Below are 22,636 nucleotides of genomic sequence, written 5' to 3' on the forward strand. Positions count from 1 at the left end.
AAAGACTATTACATCAATGCTTACTTGAATGGTGAAAATACCTTTCCACATTTACTTATCATTACCCCGTGTCTTAAGTGGATAATTTACTTGCCTTTGCATGTCAGTGAGGGAGTTAGTTTAGTTTTACGTCGCACATGGCGGCGTTCTGTAAATAGTCGAGTCTGGACGAGACAATCAAGTGATCAACAACATGAGCATCGACCTGCGCAGTTGGGAACCGATGACATGTGCTAACCAAGTCAGAGCGAGCCTGATCACCGATCCCTTTAGTTGCCTCTTACGACAAGCATAGTCGGCTTTTATGGCAAGCATGGGTTGCTGAAGGCCTATTCTACCCCGGGACCTTCACGGGTCTCCCGGCAAGCATGGGTTGCTGAAGGCCTATTTTCTCACGGACCTTCAAGGATCCCTTTGCATGTGATAACACATGTGACGTAACACGTGATAAAGCATGTCACATAACTATTTGATAAATAAAAGAGACATATGACACAAACATAACAGACAACATGACAGGATTACGAATTGGCACAGCTATACCTTCACGAACAGTTGATTGAATACATTTGTATATCGACCGTCATTCGACTCACCCAAGGTGTAAAATGGTTAACAACAAATGTCCCAATGTATATCAACAATCACATGACCTATACAGTCTGTTTGAAGTGAAAATATACCAACATTAATTTCACCTTTAATAAAAAAGTATATCAAACGAAGTTAAATTAACATTGCGAATACTCAGAATTTTTGCCCTGGCACCTGAACATTTGAAAGTCAGAATTTTATTAAACTAACAGTTATTAAACAAACGACCATAGTTTCAAATTATTTGTTTGCATTATAAGGGGGCAAACGCAGAAGTTGAAACATGACACAAACACACATGATAAGAACGACCTTACTTGTTCTCGGTGTAACATTTGATGTTCATACATTTGCATTATAAGGGGGCGAACGCAGTAGTTGAAACATGAAACAAACACACATGATAAGAACGGCCTTACTTGTTCTCGGTGTAACATTTGATGTTCATACTCCCTAGTAATACAAACCAATAACCATTTCAAAGTATGACCATTTCTTAAATAACTGTTACCCTAAGTTGGATAATTCTCAGATTTAAATGTTCATTTGGCAAGATAAACTTACGAAGATTTGCAAAATTAATTTCTCTTTGTTTGATTTGCTTGATAGGTACGTTTTCACTATATCAGACTATAATCACTGTATGCAATCAAATGACTCACCACATCGGGGACGTGTTTGACGAGGGGGTTCTCAAACAGAGGGATGTCAAATGAGAAGTCCACACAACATTCTATACCAAAACAGTTGTCAGGCAGTTTACAGTTGACGTTGTCCTGGAAACTGGCGGGGAGAAGCTTCTTGTAGTTTGGAAGGGCCCACGGGCAGTCTGGTGACCAAAATATTATGCTTGCTTGAAAAAGTACAACCAAATTAAAACAGAATGTTTTCAAACACACATATCGGTAACATATTACATTACGTTTCAACCATTTGTGTAGATCATGTTACTGGTAGAGTTGTCTGAAATGTTCAGTATCAATACTCATAGAATTCCCACACAAAGAGAAAAGTCAGACTTACAGAAGTACAATTGTATCTGATAATAAACGTAAAGGAGAACAAAAGAGTTAGACGTCCAGTTGAGACTATGTACCTGGTTGAGGTTCCAATACTGGGCAACTGTTGTCTGACAGGACCCTCTGAAAACAACACAGAGACAAAGCATCGATAAACCACTCTTCAGAAACACAGCAAACATATAACGTCTTATATGTGTTTCAGTTTCATATTGATTATGTGTCTTTTGACTGCTTCAAAATTTAATAGTGCTGAAACTTAAATCACATGATTTGGTTTCAGAATTTAGGACTTACATCCAGTCCAAGCTTTTGAAACACCAAATCGACAACTTCTCTGATCAGCTTTCCTCCCATAAGCTTTGCAAGGTTCTTCAGAGATCCGTTTCCTGAAGTGACAAAATCCATGTTTGAAATGATTATTCAATCGAAGCGATGTGAAACACATAGACTATCTCTGTGTTTGAGGTAATTGTGTGCACTTTTTACCTAACAGTCATTGATAAATCCCCACCAATTGGCTTCTATATTCTGAACATTCTGGCCATGACACCTGTATGTGAACATGTGCCCCCTGACAACGAAGTGTATTGTTAAAGTCGTTTTGTTCGCTACTTACCTGGCAGAGAGAAGTTTTCGTTACAAATGGGTATCGGTACATCCAATTTTTCGATCAACAGGGCATCCACAATAGGTTCCAGTTCCCCAAGACTGATTTGTAGACCCATGTCAACCACGAACACCTTCCTTGCCTCACTCCTGTCAATGGTGTACCTGGAACACGGTGCACACAATGCATTGGTAGCGAGAACCTCTTGACATTATGCACGTTCCTGATCAGTCGTAAGACGAAGTCAGTTGTTTGAAACTATGTCAGTACCTTGTACTAGACGATGTACAACACTTGGTCTGGCTTGGTGCATGTCAGCATTTGTATCATCAAAGAAAGACACGGTAACATAAAAAACCGCATTTCCCTCAATGGGAAGGACAATGGTTACTATCGTTACCCGACTTTATGAAGGATTTTGAAGTCTTACCTTATGGAAACCCATTCGTTCAATCTTATGGTCTTCTCTTTCCCTGTAAATGGAATGCAGAAACATCAGTAGGACTCGTGATCAATAGAGATCGTGAAGGTAGTTACCTTTCACAAACAGCCCGGTTGTATATCTGTAAATATGTAACATTAGGCAGTATTATCCCTTGTAATGTAGGGTTTAAATGCATTACATTGTTTCTGTGAAGGTCCGATAGAGAGCAATTCTCTGATTATTACTATATTTTGAGAAAGTGACTGATTTGTATAAGGGCACCCTGGATGTCCAGCCTAGACCTTTTTGGACTCTTGACCACTGGCATTGGTGTACAGATATTATAGTGGATTTCTAAAACCATTGTCAGTGTTGAAACTGCAATTGGTCTGCCACTGAAAGTGTACTGCTACTTTGTTTTGTAGATCCACTGGAACACGATGTAAATTCTATTGATTAGCAAACTTACTTTTTAGAGATAGAATAGAAGCGTTATTTATACAGCAATTCTTTCTTATTTGTGGGTTTCACATATGACCGAGCTTGGTATATGTTCTGGCTGAACTTGTAATTATACCCTTCAACCTACCCCAGTCGTATCCAAGGAGGATGACTTTCTCAGTGCAGTCCTCAAAGTTGACGGTCATTGTGAATTTACACGGGTCTAGTTGTATATAAGCGTTGACAGCCTTGTTGAAATTCAGCTTCGCAATCCTAATGTCAACACATGCATCAAACCGCAGACAGTCCGGGGCTATCTCCAGGTACACGATCTTGTTGATCTTGTCGTCCTTAATTGTTGGGAGAGTCACTGTCTTGTTCATCAGTCTGCAAGCTGGAGGAACATTGTCATAGATATTAAACATTATTTCCATACAATCGTCTAGCAAGGAACATGAGGTATTTGCTCTGTCCACATCAACACGAACTGTTTCTTGTGTAAAACATGAAACAAAGTCCTGAACAACCGATTCCGTTTGTCGCAGTTTGCAACACGCATGGCCTGAAGAAGACCAGTTCCAACCTAGATGGTTGAACCGTACATATGTCTTGATGAAAAGGTTCCCCATCGCTTACTTTTGTGTCCACCTCTGAGCCTTTGCATGAGTTCGTGAGTTGTGCCCGTGACGTCCATTCCTCGCTCCTGCAGCTTCTGTTTGAGGATATCCCGAGTCAGGGCCTCGGGTCTGGGACAGGGATCCGTCTTGCCTGGAGCCTGTAATGCATGACAGGGTAGGGAGTGCCGTAATATACCGACCTTAATGCCACACCAAACTTTTGGTCACAGAGAGAAAAATGCACTCCTATGGAATGGAATTTGAAATAATGGCACCTGTTCAGCTTATGGAATGTGGTTACATTAACGTACATGTATGTTTATCAATACTTACACTGGGGGATATGCACGGGATGAAATCAAGCAGTTCTTCAACACCTCTCTTGATAGCATCTTTGGTAGCCTTCAAGGCACTTTCACGTATTCGCCTCTTGATTGATTCCTTATCAAACAGACTTCTGTAATCAACTGGCAATAGAAATACAATACATTATAAGTAAGAAGTAACACTGAATTAATGTTGCACTAAGAGGGCGTCTATACATAATGATCTACTAATGGGATCAAGACAACACTGAAACCACACTCAACGGTCGCAACATATCGCTTGGACAAGTGTTACGTTAATGTCTACACGCGTTAATAAATACCCGGCATGATACTGTCGTGGAGGGACTTAACAGTTTATTGTTGTGTGTGTTTTTAAACCAACCGCATTGGAGAATATCAGGACGGACAGTTTACTTAAATCAGCGTCAAGTTAACTCAGAATGTTTTGGGTTCATGCTACCTTTGAAACGGTGATTACCTGAAAGAGGTTAATGGTGATCAAACAGTACATAGGTGATTACCTGAAAAAAGGCTAATGGTGATCAAACAGTACATAATGTCCAAGGTTTATGTGTGACATTTGCCTGTGATTAGGAAACTATAGTAAGTTCTTTCATTGAACGTAATGAATCAAACTTCTACCTTAATAACGCATGCCACAGAAACAGTCCAGTTCTTGATACATGAGCGGGCTGATTGATATAGGTTTTTAGGTGATATATTTCTAACATTACCGTCTGGCCAGGTTATTGAGCCATCTGGATGACATATCGGTAGTGGTGTTGGAAACTCGTCCAAGATGTTGAAGAATGCGATGCAGTTGTCGTGGTCGTCCTGGGAACAGAAACCGGCGGCCACTGTGATGAGAGCAGCGGTGTCATCCTTCTCCAGCTTCAATCTAAACAAACAACACTGAAGGATGTGATATCTGGACATCGATGTCACACCTCACAAAGATGAACATTTATGTCCAGCACAGCTGCGGATGTAAACCCTGTAAGTTGAATTCACCAGATTATTTCGGTTACATCACGTCATATCTTCTTGAATGGGGACATCACAAAGTGACCCAGACTGTTTCTGTGCAGGGATGGTAATTTCTTACATTACCACGATATACCTTGTTTCAGACACTATCAGCGGATCCTGGCATATATTTGCAGTACACATGCCTTCAGACCATGCCAAGCCGCCTCTCAACGAAATTCTACATGGACCTCCAATACGAGACCAACTAATGTTTTGTGTTTCTATTTGTCATATGATAAATCAGAGCATCATAGTTCAGGCAAGGGGACATAAGTCCTTTCGCCATTCACATCGGACAATCCCGAGTTATATTAAGGCTACAAATAGAAATAAGAGAAACCCTAATATGTTTTTATTTAAAATATCCCGTCCGATTTAAAATCCGTAGATCTGGGCGTGTCAAGCTTAGTGCCCCACTATCGTGGTACTGCTGAATATCCACTCACATGTGTTCAGGGTTTTCAGTCACCGCCATACCCGTCAGGTGAACATTTCTAATGTTTAGGAACAGTTCATAATTTGTGACTTGAAGGTGAAAGTGATTCGTGATGAAGAGGGCACCCATGTTGTTCTAGGGAGATAATGGGGTAAGCAGTTTTGTACATTTGACAAGTATTATGCCTTAAGAATATGGGATGGGGGTTTTAGGGAGGTCGTTCACATTGAACTTTCTTCTCTATAAAATTACCATCATAAACAACCACACACCCCTTTAGTCATACCTTATGAACGGTTCCTTATGTAAATCTAGCGTTCAATAGTCAGCTAACGTCGAGGAGAGAGCCGTTGCGTTTGTATCATGAAAGGGGTTGGACTTTTGCTGCATGAAAGTACGTAGTTTGCAAATGTAACTGTCTGTTGCTATTAATGTAGAGCCTAATATAGTAGGAAAAACCTTCCTACTTCAGGATAAGTTCTATTCCTCCCAGAATATCCAGCTTCTCATCCGTTACTGCGATCTTTTCCAGGCCTGAAAAACAAAACGAACAGTTTGTAAAGAAAAATAGCAAAAACAACATTCTTTTTTCTAATACCCCAATCAGATTATTTCCCAGCAGAGAGAGAGAAACGTCTCCGAAACTGATTTACTTGATATTATTCATAACTGGAAAGGAGTTCAAACAACCATAAACAATTGACATGCACCCTATTGCAACCGATATCATCGAGTCGCACCTATTGCAACCGATATCATCCAGTCGCACCTATTGCAACCAATATCAATATCACGTATTTTGTCCTATTGAGAAGGTTTGGAAATGGAAAATTAGCACTCATAGTGCCTTTTCTTTAATCTAAAAATGTTGTCACTGCTTGTCTATACATTTTTCCATTCCTGAACAGTTGCTACTGACATTCAAACATGAGGAGACAAGTGATCCTTCCAGATTTGAGCGTAGATCACCGTGTTCCCGTTCCATACTTGAATATGACATTTCTGTGACGGTGTTTTATGGGACGATGAAATCCAGACAGTAGTAGGTAACTGATCCTGTATTCCCAGTTCAGTCATGTGCTCTACCGCATGTGATAAGTCGTCGTGCAAGATAGTAATTAATTTACTAATTAAGGTCACCGTCAATAGTAATTAATTTAAGGAATGGTACCCACCTGCATATATATCACCTTCAATTCCAATGGAGGTGTTGAACTTCCCCACACCGACAGAAAATTTCAAATCACACGGGTCAAATCTCGCATACATCTTATATGTCTTTCTGAACATGAAGAGGTTGAAATGTACACAGCATTCGAGTCCGAGACATTTGTCATCAAATGTACAGTAGATGTTGTCAGGCATGGAGACTTTCATCACAGGGCAAGCTGCAAGAAGTGGGTATTATTATCATTATTGAAAATTATGCAAGATGCATGTACAAAACAGAAAGTCTGGTGTTCAGTAGTATTACCAGGAGACTCGCTGGCCTTACAGCGGAAGTGGTTGGAACACCAAAGCATCATTTGCTTTAAGACTTTCTTTTTAAGCCAGTCTGGTAATAGTCACAACAATAGGCGAATGTTGATTTTCGACTAAATAAGTAATATTAAAATAGCACCAGGCAACACGTCTTAGCAAGGGAAACCAGTATCCGACAGCTGCAATAGGAACTACAGGCGACATGCGCTATCCCCGGTGCTCACGGAAAGGATGCATATTGTAATTATGAACAAGAACACCGTGTGTACTGACTGTTTGATGGCGTGGTGAGGGAGTTGATCATCTGTTCCCGAGTCCCCTGTGCCCTCATGCCCCTCTCGGTCAGCTCCGTCCTCAACTGGTCATCCGTCATCTGGTACGGGTTGAAGCACGGCTTGTTGCCAATCATCTCCTGTGGCACCAAGACACGGGATCGTATATCCAATATATGGTCAGGTCTGAGCCTTCAGATTGCTTCATGATGATGAATATTTTACTACACAGCTCAAAAAGTTCGACACCGCTTACAGCATGGATGTGCAACGCTGCTTTATCTGACAGACTGAGAAGCCTTGCAAATTTAGGTCGAAACCTCTTTTAGGAGCCACATTGCCAGTCATATTCGAGGTAGGTGAAAACGGATTGTCTAATATTTCAGTAGATCGATACTGACAGATTATCAAGCACAGTTCAGACAGACCGACACCACTTTATAAAAGAGACTGCCAATCATGCACCAGGTAGATCGTCGTTTCTTTATGACAGATTAAATGGTATGGTAAAAATACCTCAATACTGCTTTTATGAAAGATTACCAAATACGTTTCACTTTGCTTTATAACAGATTGCCTCAGGTTGTTCGACACTGCTTTGTACAGATTACCAACCATGACTTAGGTCGTTCGACATTGCTTCATAGCAGATTGTCCATCAATGGTAAAGTAGTTCGACACAATATTACGACATGTACATGTAGCTCAAACTGTTCTGTTCCTTGTGCCAGCAAAACACAATAACATAACTGTGCACGTGGGAAGACAATGTACGGTTACCACGTTTCACACTAGGATAGATATATAATTCGAATACCTTTATAGTTCTAATGACCTCAGTCATCTTCTCTTGACTCTCGTCAAGGTCAAGAATCTCAAGAAGATCCATGATCGTCCCCATTTTCAGGTTACGGATGGAGAATTTCTCTATAAAAGCACCAGCCTTCTGGAAAAGGGTTGCCAGAGCTGAAACAGATTACTTTTAAGGTTAGAATTCAAGGGTCGATCATGCCATCGGTTTTTCCTCTCCTTCACAAAAGATTGTTTAAGGAGGAGAAACTACTTTCCAATATGTCGCATTGTTAATTTCACTGCGGGAAAGCAGATTAGTTGACAGGCGTTCCAAATTTTGCTTTGAAATTTGAAACAAAACTTTACATTGATGGAATGGATACCTTGTGAATTAGATGTTTAGTTAAGATGCTACATATTTATGTAAATAAGACGTACATACAGAGTCCTAGCGTTTCCTACGTGACAGACGTGCGTTCGTCGTTGTGTGACTGTATCTAGTGAATACTGTTCATTTGTTTGACTATCGCACAAAATATTCAAAATAATTTGTGCTTGGCCAAGGTGACATACCAAATGCACACCTCTGGAGAAAAATTAAATACGCACCTCGAATTCAAGGAACATTCAAATGGATACTATTGTTGTGAATAATATATATCTTTTTAGTTATTGGTGATGCATTTTACAGCAATAGTGTATGATGTTGGAGCTGTGAATAGCACATCAACCTCTGCCAGTAAACATCCTTCTCCAAAAGTTACCCATCTGTCGTGCAAAACAATCTAGCGCCATTTGGCCATGGAATATGTAGATTGGTAATGTCTGCTTACCGGAATCTTTAGTTGCCTTCGCCTTTTCTTCAATCTGTGGTTTGCGAGATAGCATCTTTTGAAACATGGAATCTGGCTTTTCTGAAACACAAATGTATGTATGTCCTAGAAATATTACGTAATCTAAACACAATCTGTGTTCCAAAACGAGCGAAAGAATTCTACTAAAAGAGCTGAGGTTTTCTGGATAAAGCAAAATGCTTTAGGTAGCTGGTTTGACGATAACTTGCGTAATTGACTCACAGCCGCACGGTACGACATAAAGCTTAAACAAACAACGGTACGGCACATAGTTGACCAACAATGAATACTACGTGTAGCCCAAACTAATACTGCGGTAATAGCAGCCTACACAATTCTTTGGTAAGTAACTGCCCAACTACACATAATTTTCATTTAAAAAGCAGTCACTGAAAATAATCGTGTGGAGGAAATAACTGCCCCATGTAATGGAGTGAAAAAGGTCAATACCACAAAACTGAAACATACCATTTTCGGCGTCGACGACAGCGGAAGGATCTTTTGATAACTCGAGATCCTCGGGATCTTCAATGTCACTTCCTTGTCTTCCTGGGCTGGTGTCGTCAAGTTCCTTTCCTCTCAGACACACAATGCAGTCCTCTGCTAAAGTCTCAAACTGAACAAAACATTCATAATGTAAGGTACCTAATTAATCATGATTTTTAGGTTCCTCCGCGGTGTCTTGAATGAATATGTTTTAAGAAATTATCATAAGAACACAAACACGTGCACAGGCAAGTCAAGTGTCCACTTGAACAAATCCAGCAACACCTGGGACAGGCAGAAATATGGAATTTGCAATAGACATTGTGACTGATGTGACAGATTTGGATATGTCTGCCATGACCCCTGAGGTCTTGATAGCTGTACTCAGGATCAGCATACTCTGCTCTCAAACGTCGATATCTGATCGTCGATATACCTGAATCTTAAGTTCAGCTTACACTTGTAGAGTGTTCTTCTTGCACCATCCTCTGCACATATTACGCCTATCAATTCAGTGAGTGAGTGAGTTTGGTTTCACGCCGCTTTTAGCAATATTCCAGCGATATCACGGCGGGGGACACCAGAAAATGGGCCTCTCACATTGTACTCATGTGGGGAATCGAACCTGGGTCTTCGGCGTGACGAGTGAACGCTTTAACCACTAGGCTACCCCACATCCTCCTATCAATTCAGACATAAACACACTTATGTGTATATCCTGTACTTTCACCTTAAACACCACCTTGTAGTCGTCACACTCTGGCACCCACTCTGGGATCTTGGGTACCCTGACTTCCAGGTAGTGTGTGGGGTCCACGTAGCCGCCCTTCCTTCTCAGGGAGAGATGGATATGTTCGTTACCCCCACACGGGGAGTTGGCCGCCACGCCTATCTTCTGTCCAGCACTCACCTGGGTCAGACATTCAGCTTATGGATTGACTAATATATAATTCTATGAACACCTAAACCTTGACATAATGTCTTTCTCAAAGCTTATAACAAACGAAGAGAATGAATAATATGAAGAAATTAACACAAAAACAATATGTAGGTAACATTTGGAAACACTGTTGCAGTCAAAGCTTTGCCGTATATCAATGGGTATCAACAGTTCACAACAAATTTCGGTAAGGGATATCTTAGTTTTATACTTTCAGTCTAAGATGGGAGGGCACTCTGAAGACTACCTTGATAAGAGAGAAGGAGCGTGTAGCTGACCTTTGTATCATATTACAAACCAGTAAACAGCGGTAACACTGTGGGATGGTAACTATCGAATTGGGTTAAGAAAACAACTGAAACCGATGGTTTATTTTAGCGATTGTGAGTAATAATAGGTGGAGCACAATCAACAAATTGATATTTACTGACTCTGACATCCCCTCCCTTCCCAGATAAATAATGTGGCTTCTTACAAGATGTAAAAGAATTCCGATGTTTATTCTGAGGACCCCGCAGTGTGAGTGCGCACTCCACAGTAGCAGCTCACACCCGTGTATCACCGTTGTAGTGCGGTGTGCCGGAAGACCACGTGTTGGTCGAGGATATTACGGAAGCGTGTAAGGTCTATAGTTTGGTACAATTTACAACTTACTGGATTGTTGACATAGGTAGGGTCACTCGGGTGTTGTATGTTTAAGGAACTGTCGGGGTCGATGTTCGTGATGATGACTTCAGTTTTCATCAAAGATCCTGCATTTGGCATGATGATGACCTCATGAGGGTTGTCGGAGAGCATGATGTTTCCACCAAACGGAGCCACAATCTGCCGACATATTGCAGATACCTCGAGTGAGATTAAGTGAGTGAGTTGGACGTACCACCACTTTGGGTGACCAAATTAGTCTTTTGCTATTTGTCTTCAATATAAGACCTATTTAGATCCATCAAAATGTCGCCACCGTTTGAACGGACATTGTGTCAATACCAAACCCAGCAGATCAGTGAATGTCCAAATGACATAGCTGTAGACACTGAATCGTCGCCGTCACTGTGGGGAGTACTAAAATTTCGAATTTCAATATTGGATAAGATCTAAAAAGAGGCTCGCGACTGTCCAAAGTGGCATATGTTTAAAGGTGCATTGCTTCAGGTGTTTCTCAAAGATCAAGTTGAAAGTTCACGATGGAACAGAAGCACTGAGCGACACAGTACCCAGCTCTCTCAATTCATAAATGTCTTTTAAATGTGTGATGTTTATGCTTACACATTCATAGCGTAACAAGTACAAAATAGTAACAAGTACAAAATACACAAATTGTAAAAGTGTTCTGGAAAAATAAACTATTTTAACATGTTTTATTTATCTGTTTGGGATCAATTTAGAAACCTTAAACAATAATACAGTTGTCAGTGAAAAGGTTTACATTTTCACAAGTCCATGATGTATTCAAAGTCATTGGGTCATGGGTTGAAAGTAGTTCCTATGCAAATTAGCCAAGTTTTAATGAGGTCAGGCCTGCTGTTTTGTCCTTGGTTTTCATTGGCTGAAGCTGTGCAGCATCTTGATTGGATGTTGAATTTAGTTGCATTTGGAAAGTGCTTGTTCGGTTACGGTCCTTCTCCCAAGTGGACAAGGTGGTTTGAAAGCCATGGGAATTGGTGGAATTCAGGTTAAGTTTATTTGATTTTACATAAAAGGAATAAACTACAATAATATGTTTAATTGTTGAAAGGTTCATTCAGTATTTATTGTAGCTGAATTAATGTATTTGGTGGAGGTATATTTTGACTGTGGGTTGAAAGTTGTTGTCAATAATTTCACTTACAATTGATTCAGATTAATATTTGAGTCCAAACAGATTGTACGTTTACTTCTCTGGTGAGAATTAACATTTCCATGCTAATTAAGGTACACATATTTTAGGTCCTTGGATCAGGTGTATAATTTTGGTGCCTCACAGCATGTGGACAGTTTGATGCAAGTTGTTCCATAGATGCTAACACAATCTGATATTTCGTTGTTTGGAATATGCCAAAAGTGTTCCATTATGTAACTGAACCATTAATTTTGTGATGTCCATTTATTTGAGTTCTTTTTATATGTTCAGTGGTAGTGGAACCATTGTTATCTGAACAATGTGCAATAACGTGAATGTGATAAAAAGGGATATTTTGACGGAGATTTATACATTCATATACATTGTTTCAGACTTGTGTTATTAGTCAACTACATCAATAAATCCGAACTACAGCCTCAACGGAGCTTGGTTTTCTGTTGTCGAGCCATCCCCGTTACAATAGCAAATATGCAGAAAATGACGCTCGTCCAACATTGCTTACGTCACTGCCAGGAGATATTGTCACATCTACTCCCTCATGTTTGTATTCATCTCCACTCTTCAGTTCAGAGGGGTAGTTGCCATGCCCCCTGCATCCACTCCCAGCGAGTCGGAGAGTTCGGGGGAAATCCTTGTGACACTTTGGTCCGAAAACACGGTCGATCAGAGAGCGTGCCGTTCGGTATCTGAAGGTTTATCCCAATATATAAAATGAAGACATGTATACAGAAATACAACATGGCAAGATACTGTTTCATATTGCCATTTGCCAGATCACCAGTATAGTCGTATGCAACTAGTGTGAAGGATGCAATGGCATATTCTGCTTTCTTTCTTTAAACATATTCCTTATCATCTTTTTCACATCTCACTGAATTTGGAATCCATAGCAAAAGAGAAGCACGACAAGAGGAACGAATCGTTTTCAGATCAATAATGCACAAACTACTGTAAACACAACTGAAAAACCCCCCAAATATCTTTAATGTTAAGCATTGTGCTCAATTAAACTCTCACAATCCGTCACAATTTTGTGTTGCAAGTGATATTTAGCCCTGGTGCAAGAATCCTCACCCTTCCTTCAGAGTGTTGTAAGCTTCCTTCACGCTGGTGACGAGCTCAAACACCTTCTGGAAAGTGTCCAAGAACTGACCACCCAGTTTTTTCAACGGTTCAAGAGGAGCTAGGACATCATCAACAATATCCGTCAGCATGGCTACCACTTCCTGTCTCATCGCAGTCTATAATATAAAATAAACACCTGTACACTCATGTATAATCCATAGATTAATAAACATAGATAACATTTCAGGTCATAACGATCAATCACTTAACTTAGATATGGGAGAAAAAACAAAACAAAACAAAAAAATAAATAAATAAAATGAAACAAGCGAACAACAACAACTGTTTTACTATATGACTCCAACCGTCGAGACGAAACCGACTTAAAAAGCGTAAAACACATACTGAAGGACGTGAAAACAGCCAGGCATTCATGTCATAGTCAGTCCTATCTTCTTCAGTAACTAAACACTTCTCTGGTAACTAATCCACGTACTATGGTCATTTGTAAATATTCAAACCTGGACCAGACAATCCAGCTATTGACACCATGAGCTTCGATTAGGTTACAGTCACATGCCAAGACAGCATCAACTCATGCAGGGAGTCTCACCTCTTACTTCGTCGCCAATTCTAATCCGGATCTTCAGGGAAAAGGCTGAAGAAAGGTCAATAAATGCTCACCATGTTTGTCTTCCCGTTGGAAAACTCATCTACAGGGTCCCTCTTCCATTTTAGTACTTCTTTGATCCATTTATACCCATTTTCTCGTAGTACCGTCTTTGCTTCTGTCCCTGCCTCCAGTATTTCTACCACCTTGGAACCAAGGTCCATCCAGTCCGGAGGTTGTTCTGTTAGACACAAACAAGGGTATCAGGCCTCTTTGACCAGAGTTCATATAAAATATACACTCATTGCGATTTCATGGCATTTGCTGTTCTTAATGTTCCGGCAAAGCCCTAAAAAGGACGTCACGCCGACTATTGTTTCCTCAAAATAGAATCTAATAAATGGGCGGACACTGTTTGGTATCATTTTGCTGAACAACGTCTCTCATTTCGTATGTTATTTACGTTTTTTGATGATTAAATGAACAGTCTGTGAAGTTAGTATTTTTAACCTCTATGTATTTGTTCGCTTCAAGTTGTATTCGGAGATTTCCACAGTGTGCGCGTTTTCGATTTTACGTTCGCATTGTCGTGAACTTGAAAACATTTTGAAGCAGTAAGACGTCTCACAGATGTTTACCGAGGAACATCACAGGTGAGTTAAACACGAACGTATTCATACTTCTTTCCACTGAAATTCGCTGCTGAATGGGGGTATTATGTTGTTCCTTTATTGTTATCTGCATCATATGCCGTGATATTTCACAATATCCAGTTATTCATTTAGTTTTTGTTTAAAAAACTTACTGATTGTGGCGAATAAAGCATGCTTGGTCTTGTTCATGGCACCGAGCAGATTCCTGACTTCCAGACCAATCCTGGAAATACAAACACATCAACTTTTACACCTTGTCGCGAAAATAATGAAAAGGTTGGGCTTACGATTAGTTTTTGATTGATCATTTGACTACTGCATGACAGGGACATAATTGTCAAGAGTAACAGGTGTTCCTGCATGAGGAATGTTACTCACGTGATGACGTTGCCAGCAACAGTAGAAATGGCCTGTTTGGGGTCTTTGTTGAACGTCCTGAAGCTGTCAATGATAGCCTTGATAGCCTTATAGATCATCTTCCCAGCCCTGGGTATTTTAATCGTCACTGTCTCCATCAATTGCTGAAATGGATAGTACAATAATACCTTTGAAAAAATACGTTTCCGTATATTTTACAAGTGAATCAAGACATTTCAGTTCAAAATGACAGAAATGCAGATGAATGCCGAATGTTAACACGCTTTCAGAAAAACCATACAAATTAACTTAACTTAATTTCACAATTTCACTTGATAAGTTCGGCTGATCATAGATTAAAATTTATATGTCATTAAGCAAGATATGTTTTCCACTGTTACAACAATGAAAGTTGAACGTCTAAGATCTGCGTCGTTACATTCTGCGGTTGCATTTAATAAGTATACATAGCTCTAGGGGTCTGGAACACACACTCACGCATGCACGCCCGCACACACATTATATAGCAGTTACAACAAACAATTCTAAAATTGGAATTTAGAAACGAAACGAACATCACATAAAACAACATAAAGGTGTAATTACGTTGTAAAAGCTGAGCACCGATGACTTGATTTCAGTGTAAAGATTTGTGACTTTCAGCACAACGTTCCTGGCAGGTTTAGCAAATGGAGGCAACTGTGTCTCTTCCAGCTGACCAAGGACCTCCATAGCGTCTGATGCCTTCTTCCCGACACTGACAACCTGTATCATACCATCCGTATATAAACGGCACTACCATTCAGAAAAGAGTCATAAAAGTCCGCATACCATTGTCAATGTGTAAAACATCCCAATCATTATTGTTACGAAATGTTACGTCACTAAAGAAATACAATTTCTCATCCAAACCAGGACATGACAAAATAGTACTCGTGCAACGACTCTCTGTAATCTCTGATGGAATTTCGCCATATAAGTTATATAATATTTACTCAATCAGTCAGTTGCTGTGGAATATGCAACATGAACAAGGTTCCACCTTATCAGGGAGTTCCTCAAGTGACCTCCTGAAGCCTTCTACCATGTCAGTCAACGAGAATTCTCCACTGACAATGTTTCGGAACAGATCCAGACCTTTTCCTATAGCGCGAGCAGCATCACCCTTAACAGCATCGTAGAGATCCACCAGTTTCTTCAGGTTGTCCACGCCATACTCCTGTAACAAGGAAAATACAAAAAGATATAAGCAGAGCCTGTCCCTCTGCGTGTTTCGTGATGAACAAAGGTGCCTGTATATGCTGACATACGTCATGATGTGGTACAAATCTTGTTGGCAAGCTGGCTGTTAAATATTTTCCAATTTCAATTCAGAACTCTCGGCTTCTCTGACAGCTACTTGCCTATGATCGCAAATGTACTCTAGAGTTAGTACCACTTATCACAGACACATTATAAAATAGTGGCGTGCGGATGCCCAATAGTTAAAGCGTTCGCTCGTCACGCGGAAGACCCGAGTTCGATTCCCCATGTGGGTACACTGTATGACGCCCATTTCTTGTGTTCCTCGACGTGATACTGCGGGAATACTGCTAAACGACCATACTCACTCACTCACCCACGCCAAACTTCCGGAGTTTGGCTTATCGACTTTGAACGTGAGGAATCATTTAAGTCAAACATTCACAGGCCGCAGGTAATGATAACAATAATGTGTCAGCATATAGAGCCAACCTCCGCACAAGGCATGCTCATAGCGCTAACAATGATTAACACAGGATAACCCAATACTGCACTGTCGCCTGGCGATCATAGTTCGCCCTCCAAACCGTGAAATGGTTTGTTGATTACACATGACAACGACTGATATTTTCAGTGGTGTTTTGTCGAAAGGAAATATTCTGAATTATCTAGGAAGCTTGTGGTCTGTTTTCAGATTCAAAGACGTACGACATATGCCTCGCTGGACTTGTGCCTTTCTCATGATGAGCTGTGTGATGTAAAAAGCTTGAAATAAGCTTTGAGCTCTAAAGCATTTTATAATGAAGTACCTCACACGCCGTGACGCTGAGAAAGTCTGATAAAGGATCGACACATAGCCTGTTAATGCACCCACCTGCAGCATGTTCAGGTTGTATGCAGATCCTCCCTTGAAGCAGATCCTCGCAAGGAAGAAATCAAGGTAAAAGCCCATGAAACCAAGATGGATGCGGGCGTAGGCTTCATCGTGTATGTTGACTCTCATGTGTCCGCTCAGGGGCTCTGTAATATGAAGTTGTAATATAGTTGTAATATATTGTAATATATGTCTGCAGGGTAGATATTGCTCGTTCCAGCTGGGTGTAAACTCTAATTATGTAACTGTATTTTTCAAACAATAGATAAATAATTTGTAAAATATTTTCGGGTGTAGAAATAACTATGCATGGAATTTTGTCGCTATTGGTTGGATTTTCAGTTTCAGTGATAGCATTTTGCTTACAAATAAGGATAGTTTGAAAACATAAACAATGGTGTCTTAACATTGTAAACAATGATAAGGTATCAGCCCAAAATACAAAATAGGAAACTACGGCTACGTCGGACTCATTAACTAGACGTTGTATTCGTCGTTCGTTGAACGTGTTTTGAATAAAATATACGTATGTTAAAAATAATCCCAAAGAAACCAAAATGCCCAACCAAACAAAACACAACAACAAATAAACAAACAAAACACAACAAACACCCCCACCCCCGGATTATAAATAAATAAATAAATAAATAAATAAATAAATAAATAAATAAATAAATAAATAACAGTTCGTCAAATAATCTACTTTATTCATTTCTGACAAGAACATACCTATTTGGAGGTCTAAAGCATTGCTAATGGTCAGCCCAAAGGAAGCACCAATGGTTGTTGAGCCAATCATCTTCATCCAGTCTGCCTCTGGTGATGCCAGTGAGAACTTCAGCTTATCAAAGGATCTCCTTTTGTGTCGATCGTGTGCCTCGGTGTCCCGGATTCCAATATAACGAGGGTCCACCTCAAATATGGATCCATTCACGGCGCTAGAATGAGGTAGATAGGTAAAGGTAATACATACATTCACACAAACAAAGGGATATGAATATTCTTGTGTTGTGGTTGTATATTTTACCGTGATATTGGAAAACAATCGTTTAGAGGTTTCTGATCACATTCATTAATCAGATATGTTAATAAAATAAATCTAAAACAGGCGTAAGGTCTACATTACTCAAAAGCTTTTCAGTTTAATAGTTTCGCTTACATCGAAGACCTTGCATGTAAGTTACGGAACTATTTTTTGACTACATTGTTCTTTACTGAAACAAACAACACACAGAATGTTTTATGGTATAAACATTCAAGCGCTGTTCCCAAACATAATACGATGCTATGAAAAAGGTTGATATGAAAGGTTTAACACATGATACTAAAATTCAATATTCACCCTTCTTCTCTGTACAATGGAGCTATTTTCGCTGCTTTGGGGTGAGCCTTGTATTGTAGCAGGGCTTCATATCGCACCTTCTCGTCGTCATCGTACAGGGCTGTCTTCAACATCAGATGTGCTGCCTGAAACAGGGTGTGTGGAATAGATATATTAATACCATGCCTCTTATGTACAAATTACGAGAATACTTATATATGTATAAAATATTTAATTTTCTCGTATTGATAAAGAAATGACAAATGACTAATTGTTTTCCAATACCTTTTCATGTTGGTACTTCCTCAAGGCGTGTATCCCTGCCCGCTTCACCCACTGAGAGTTAGTTGTGTTGACATGTGACACAATCATCTCAAATGATTGGTCGAGACCAGCATTACCCAGAGATCCCAGCAAGATAACTCTCCAGCGGTCGTCATCTAGGACTTCAGATTCTGTCATGGTGGACCGCTTTGTGCGGAAAAGCCAGGGATCTGGAAAAATGTGCAGGCAGGGAATCCACGACAGAGTCAAGATCGCGATGAAAGTAACGAAATTTGTGTTGCAGACATACAGATTCAGCCAATAACAGTCGACCAGTAGAGAACAGAATCAGTCACAATGACCAGCAGAGACTCACAGAGACACATCAAAGAGTTATCCTCACCATGTAATCCAAGCCATCTTTCCAACTTTGTGACAATATCAACCGCCTCCTCCTTCCTCCCAACGTCCAACAGTCGCCTAGCAACCGCTCCCAACGCCAGCACCATCCTGTGATATGTTTTGTGTTCCTGTAAAGCCTCGGGGGCCTTTTCGCGCTCAAAACACAGGCTCTTCAATTTTGTGATGATGTTCTGTCCCAAAGAGAAAAAAGACTGAAACAGCCTTGGACAGAGTTCATTTCCATTCTCTCTCGGCTTACCCATCCGTTAGTAGCATGAGCTTGTAACTGGTATACCATACACATCTAAACATTTGTCTATCGGTGGTCCATAAGGGAGACGATGTACAACATGAGCTTGTAACTGGTATACCATACACATCTAAACATTTGTCTATCGGTGGTCCATAAGGGAGACGATGTACAACATGAGCTTGTAACTGGTATACCATACACATCTAAACATTTGTCTATCGGTGGTCCATAAGGGAGACGATGTACAACATGAGCTTGTAACTGGTATACCATACACATCTAAACATTTGTCTATCGGTGGTCCATAAGGGAGACGATGTACAACATGAGCTTGTAACTGGTATACCATACACATCTAAACATTTGTCTATCGGTGGTCCATAAGGGAGACGATGTACAACATGAGCTTGTAACTGGTATACCATACACATCTAAACATTTGTCTATCGGTGGTCCATAAGGGAGACGATGTACAACATGAGCTTGTAACTGGTATACCATACACATCTAAACATTTGTCTATCGGTGGTCCATAAGGGAGACGATGTACAACATGAGCTTGTAACTGGTATACCATACACATCTAAACATTTGTCTATCGGTGGTCCATAAGGGAGACGATGTACAACATGAGCTTGTAACTGGTATACCATACACATCTAAACATTTGTCTATCGGTGGTCCATAAGGGAGACGATGTACAACATGAGCTTGTAACTGGTATACCATACACATCTAAACATTTGTCTATCGGTGGCCCATCAAGGGAGACGATGTACAACATGAGCTTGTAACTGGTATACCATACACATCTAAACATTTGTCTATCGGTGGTCCATAAGGGAGACGATGTACAACATGAGCTTGTAACTGGTATACCACACATATCTACACTTACATCTATCGGTGGTCCATCAAGGGAGACGATGTGGAACATGAGTCTCTTCACCAGGGCGGAGTCGGGTCTGGATCTGTTGAGGACAAGGTCTAGCAGGAGCTGTTGAGACAGGTCTGTGGTCAGACCAGCAATAGCATCAAACATGTGGTTCTGGTCCTTCAAGGTCTTGGTCAGTCTGAAAAAGAGATGGAGAGAGGGATTGAAAAATATTAACTGCTATTTTAGTTTTTTCCAACTACAGCACTAAATCCTACTCTTTAAACCACAACGGTTTACAAAACAGTTACTAGTATCCCTTTAAGTCACAGTGATTTCCAAGAAGTTACCAGTATTTACTTGGATTAAAAATAATCCACCACTGTTCCTCTTTAGATGTCAAGGGAGTCGCGTTCACTAGAGGATGAAAGTAGCATAAAGGTGAATAACTAGAAAAAAGACCGTTGTGGGTCTGTAGATACGTTTATAAAGGTAAAGACAATTGATATCAGTGGAGGTGAGTGAGCGAGTTTATTTATACGCTGTGTTTAGCCACATTCCAACTCTATATGGCGGATAAGGCCACTATGACAGGATATTCGCAGTTTGCAGTCATTATGACTGGCCATTCCCGTAGACCTTGCCTCTCTAGCCGGGTACCGGGTGTCTTAAGTGGAACCCAATGTGACATACATATTGAGTATAAACAGGACAGCTACTGAATGAGCAATACCACTCAGCTTAGTTTGTACTTTTATTTGATTTCACAAGAAGCAGAAATAAATTAAGTTTTGGATTCAAATGACCCTCAAGTAGACTTCCTGTTGTCTTGGATAATGAAAATATTTTAACATACAAATGCGAATATAAATATATTTACTTCCATTCACATGCACTATTGGCGTAAATACTGACTTTTGCAAGGTCTAATATATGATTAAAGGGTTTCTTCACCTGGGTTTTGCTGTCAGGTACTGTTCAGCGAGAAGAACTAACTGCTCATCAGGTAGGTCCCGCAGAGCGGTTACCAGATCCCTGAAGCAGAAGTCGGACTTTTTCGAGCCTGAAGACAGACCACAAACTTCAGATTAAAATTCTTCCCGTAATGCCAAATATGCTGAAAAAAAGTCATTTCCTCAATGTGTGATCAGAGGGATCGCTCGTATTATTTCAAAGCTTTCACTACAAGACAGAGTAGTACCGAGTACCTGCGTGGAATTTCCATCACATTAAGATTCCTGATCATATCTACACATAATAGTACCTTTTTCGGGCTCGTTTCGCATACAAGTGAGGTTTCCCCTCACATACTGCAGGTACTCCTCAACATTGACCACTGGCTTCTTCCGCTTCACCTAAAACACGACCATGTAGGTACAACTGATAAGGTGTGGGGTATGCTACATTGTTCATTCCAATATGAATACTTTATGTCCGGTGTGTATTCCAGATAAAATATAGATTAGAACATTCTTTTTACGAGTTCGGTTTTTTTGTGTCCCCTGTTGGTTATCACAGACTGGTTAATAGCGAGTATTTAGGACAAACTTCAGCTGACTCCACTGAGACTTTGAACATATCTTACAGTTTTATTACAACGTTAACCATTCCTTTATTAAACACTTTCTACCTTTACCTTCTTTTCTACAGATAAAAGAATCACCTCTGTTCTGTGTTATTTTTTACAGGCTGAGCTGTTATTGTGTTCAGCCATAAAGGTGAACAGTTGTAAGGTAGAAGGCGCTAACTGTGTCCTCGTGTAAACAATCCTGGTTTCAGAAGTAAACAACTCAGTCTGCCATAGTGATAGCCGTATCTGTATGACCGCAGCATAAAATAAACGTTTCAGTGCTCGTTGAAAATTATAACGAAGGTGGATAAATATTTTTGGTCAAAATGGTTACCTCTTTTATATGAATGGACGTCCGGGTGATATTTGTCTTTGGTCTCTTGGGAATACTGACGACCTTGTGTCTAGTGAGGAACTCCAGTTTTCCGGAACCTTGCGCTGTCATCTCGGGTAATTCTGAAGACAGCATGCTGACTTTCATATTTTACAGTTTTACTGCATGACTTGATGTAATTTAATTTTGAGCTTAATTTGAGCTTAATTTTGTTTAAGTCTTCGAAAAATTCTGGTAAGAGTACACACCCATCCATCCATGTCAAGGTAGACAGGCTTGCATGTACAATCTACGGAGCAATTGGACAGAAGCGTTACTTATATATTGTACCACAGTGCGCCAAAACGCTCACCAATGTCCGTGAAGTTGTTGACGGCCTGCACTGGACGACTGTTTTCATATGGGTTGTATCTGGATGGATATCACAAGTAAACGGATAGTTTTCAATTTGTGCAAAACATGTATAATTAATTTTTTAACAACGTGGAACACGGACTAAGTGAGTGAACATGGATTTGAGCTTCTTTCACCACTATACTAATGTACCTCTTTACCAGTATCCCAACGCCCCTATTTTAAAGTGTACTATAGTTAACGACGTGTGCCCAACACACTCACTCACAAAGTGACCTTGCGTTATTACTATGATGAT

At 40.2% G+C, this 22,636-nt stretch overlaps 1 protein-coding gene across 1 annotated transcript in view; it reads right to left on the reverse strand.

Annotated features, from left to right (window-relative positions):
• LOC137267821 (uncharacterized) overlaps positions 1–22,636 on the reverse strand; it is a 98,445-nt gene that overhangs the window by 63,007 nt on the left and 12,802 nt on the right. The window contains exons 8-41 of the mRNA XM_067802255.1: positions 22,337–22,395; positions 21,985–22,106; positions 21,345–21,435; positions 21,035–21,143; positions 20,105–20,279; positions 18,955–19,144; positions 18,573–18,781; positions 18,309–18,433; positions 17,696–17,904; positions 16,967–17,112; positions 15,893–16,069; positions 15,457–15,615; positions 14,872–15,014; positions 14,646–14,716; positions 13,915–14,081; positions 13,240–13,406; positions 12,668–12,851; positions 10,980–11,150; positions 10,116–10,295; positions 9,368–9,515; positions 8,879–8,959; positions 8,071–8,219; positions 7,255–7,393; positions 6,675–6,887; positions 5,967–6,033; positions 4,769–4,932; positions 4,039–4,172; positions 3,725–3,863; positions 3,237–3,482; positions 2,654–2,696; positions 2,233–2,387; positions 1,911–2,002; positions 1,691–1,736; positions 1,257–1,423 (exon numbers count right to left, since the gene is read on the reverse strand). Coding sequence (XP_067658356.1) covers positions 1,257–1,423; positions 1,691–1,736; positions 1,911–2,002; positions 2,233–2,387; positions 2,654–2,696; positions 3,237–3,482; positions 3,725–3,863; positions 4,039–4,172; positions 4,769–4,932; positions 5,967–6,033; positions 6,675–6,887; positions 7,255–7,393; positions 8,071–8,219; positions 8,879–8,959; positions 9,368–9,515; positions 10,116–10,295; positions 10,980–11,150; positions 12,668–12,851; positions 13,240–13,406; positions 13,915–14,081; positions 14,646–14,716; positions 14,872–15,014; positions 15,457–15,615; positions 15,893–16,069; positions 16,967–17,112; positions 17,696–17,904; positions 18,309–18,433; positions 18,573–18,781; positions 18,955–19,144; positions 20,105–20,279; positions 21,035–21,143; positions 21,345–21,435; positions 21,985–22,106; positions 22,337–22,395 — 4,837 coding nt within the window. The remainder of the gene's footprint in view (positions 1–1,256; positions 1,424–1,690; positions 1,737–1,910; positions 2,003–2,232; positions 2,388–2,653; positions 2,697–3,236; positions 3,483–3,724; positions 3,864–4,038; positions 4,173–4,768; positions 4,933–5,966; positions 6,034–6,674; positions 6,888–7,254; positions 7,394–8,070; positions 8,220–8,878; positions 8,960–9,367; positions 9,516–10,115; positions 10,296–10,979; positions 11,151–12,667; positions 12,852–13,239; positions 13,407–13,914; positions 14,082–14,645; positions 14,717–14,871; positions 15,015–15,456; positions 15,616–15,892; positions 16,070–16,966; positions 17,113–17,695; positions 17,905–18,308; positions 18,434–18,572; positions 18,782–18,954; positions 19,145–20,104; positions 20,280–21,034; positions 21,144–21,344; positions 21,436–21,984; positions 22,107–22,336; positions 22,396–22,636) is intronic.

The sequence above is a fragment of the Haliotis asinina genome, chromosome 16 (genome assembly GCF_037392515.1).
Source record: "Haliotis asinina isolate JCU_RB_2024 chromosome 16, JCU_Hal_asi_v2, whole genome shotgun sequence".
Lineage (NCBI taxonomy): Eukaryota > Metazoa > Mollusca > Gastropoda > Lepetellida > Haliotidae > Haliotis > Haliotis asinina.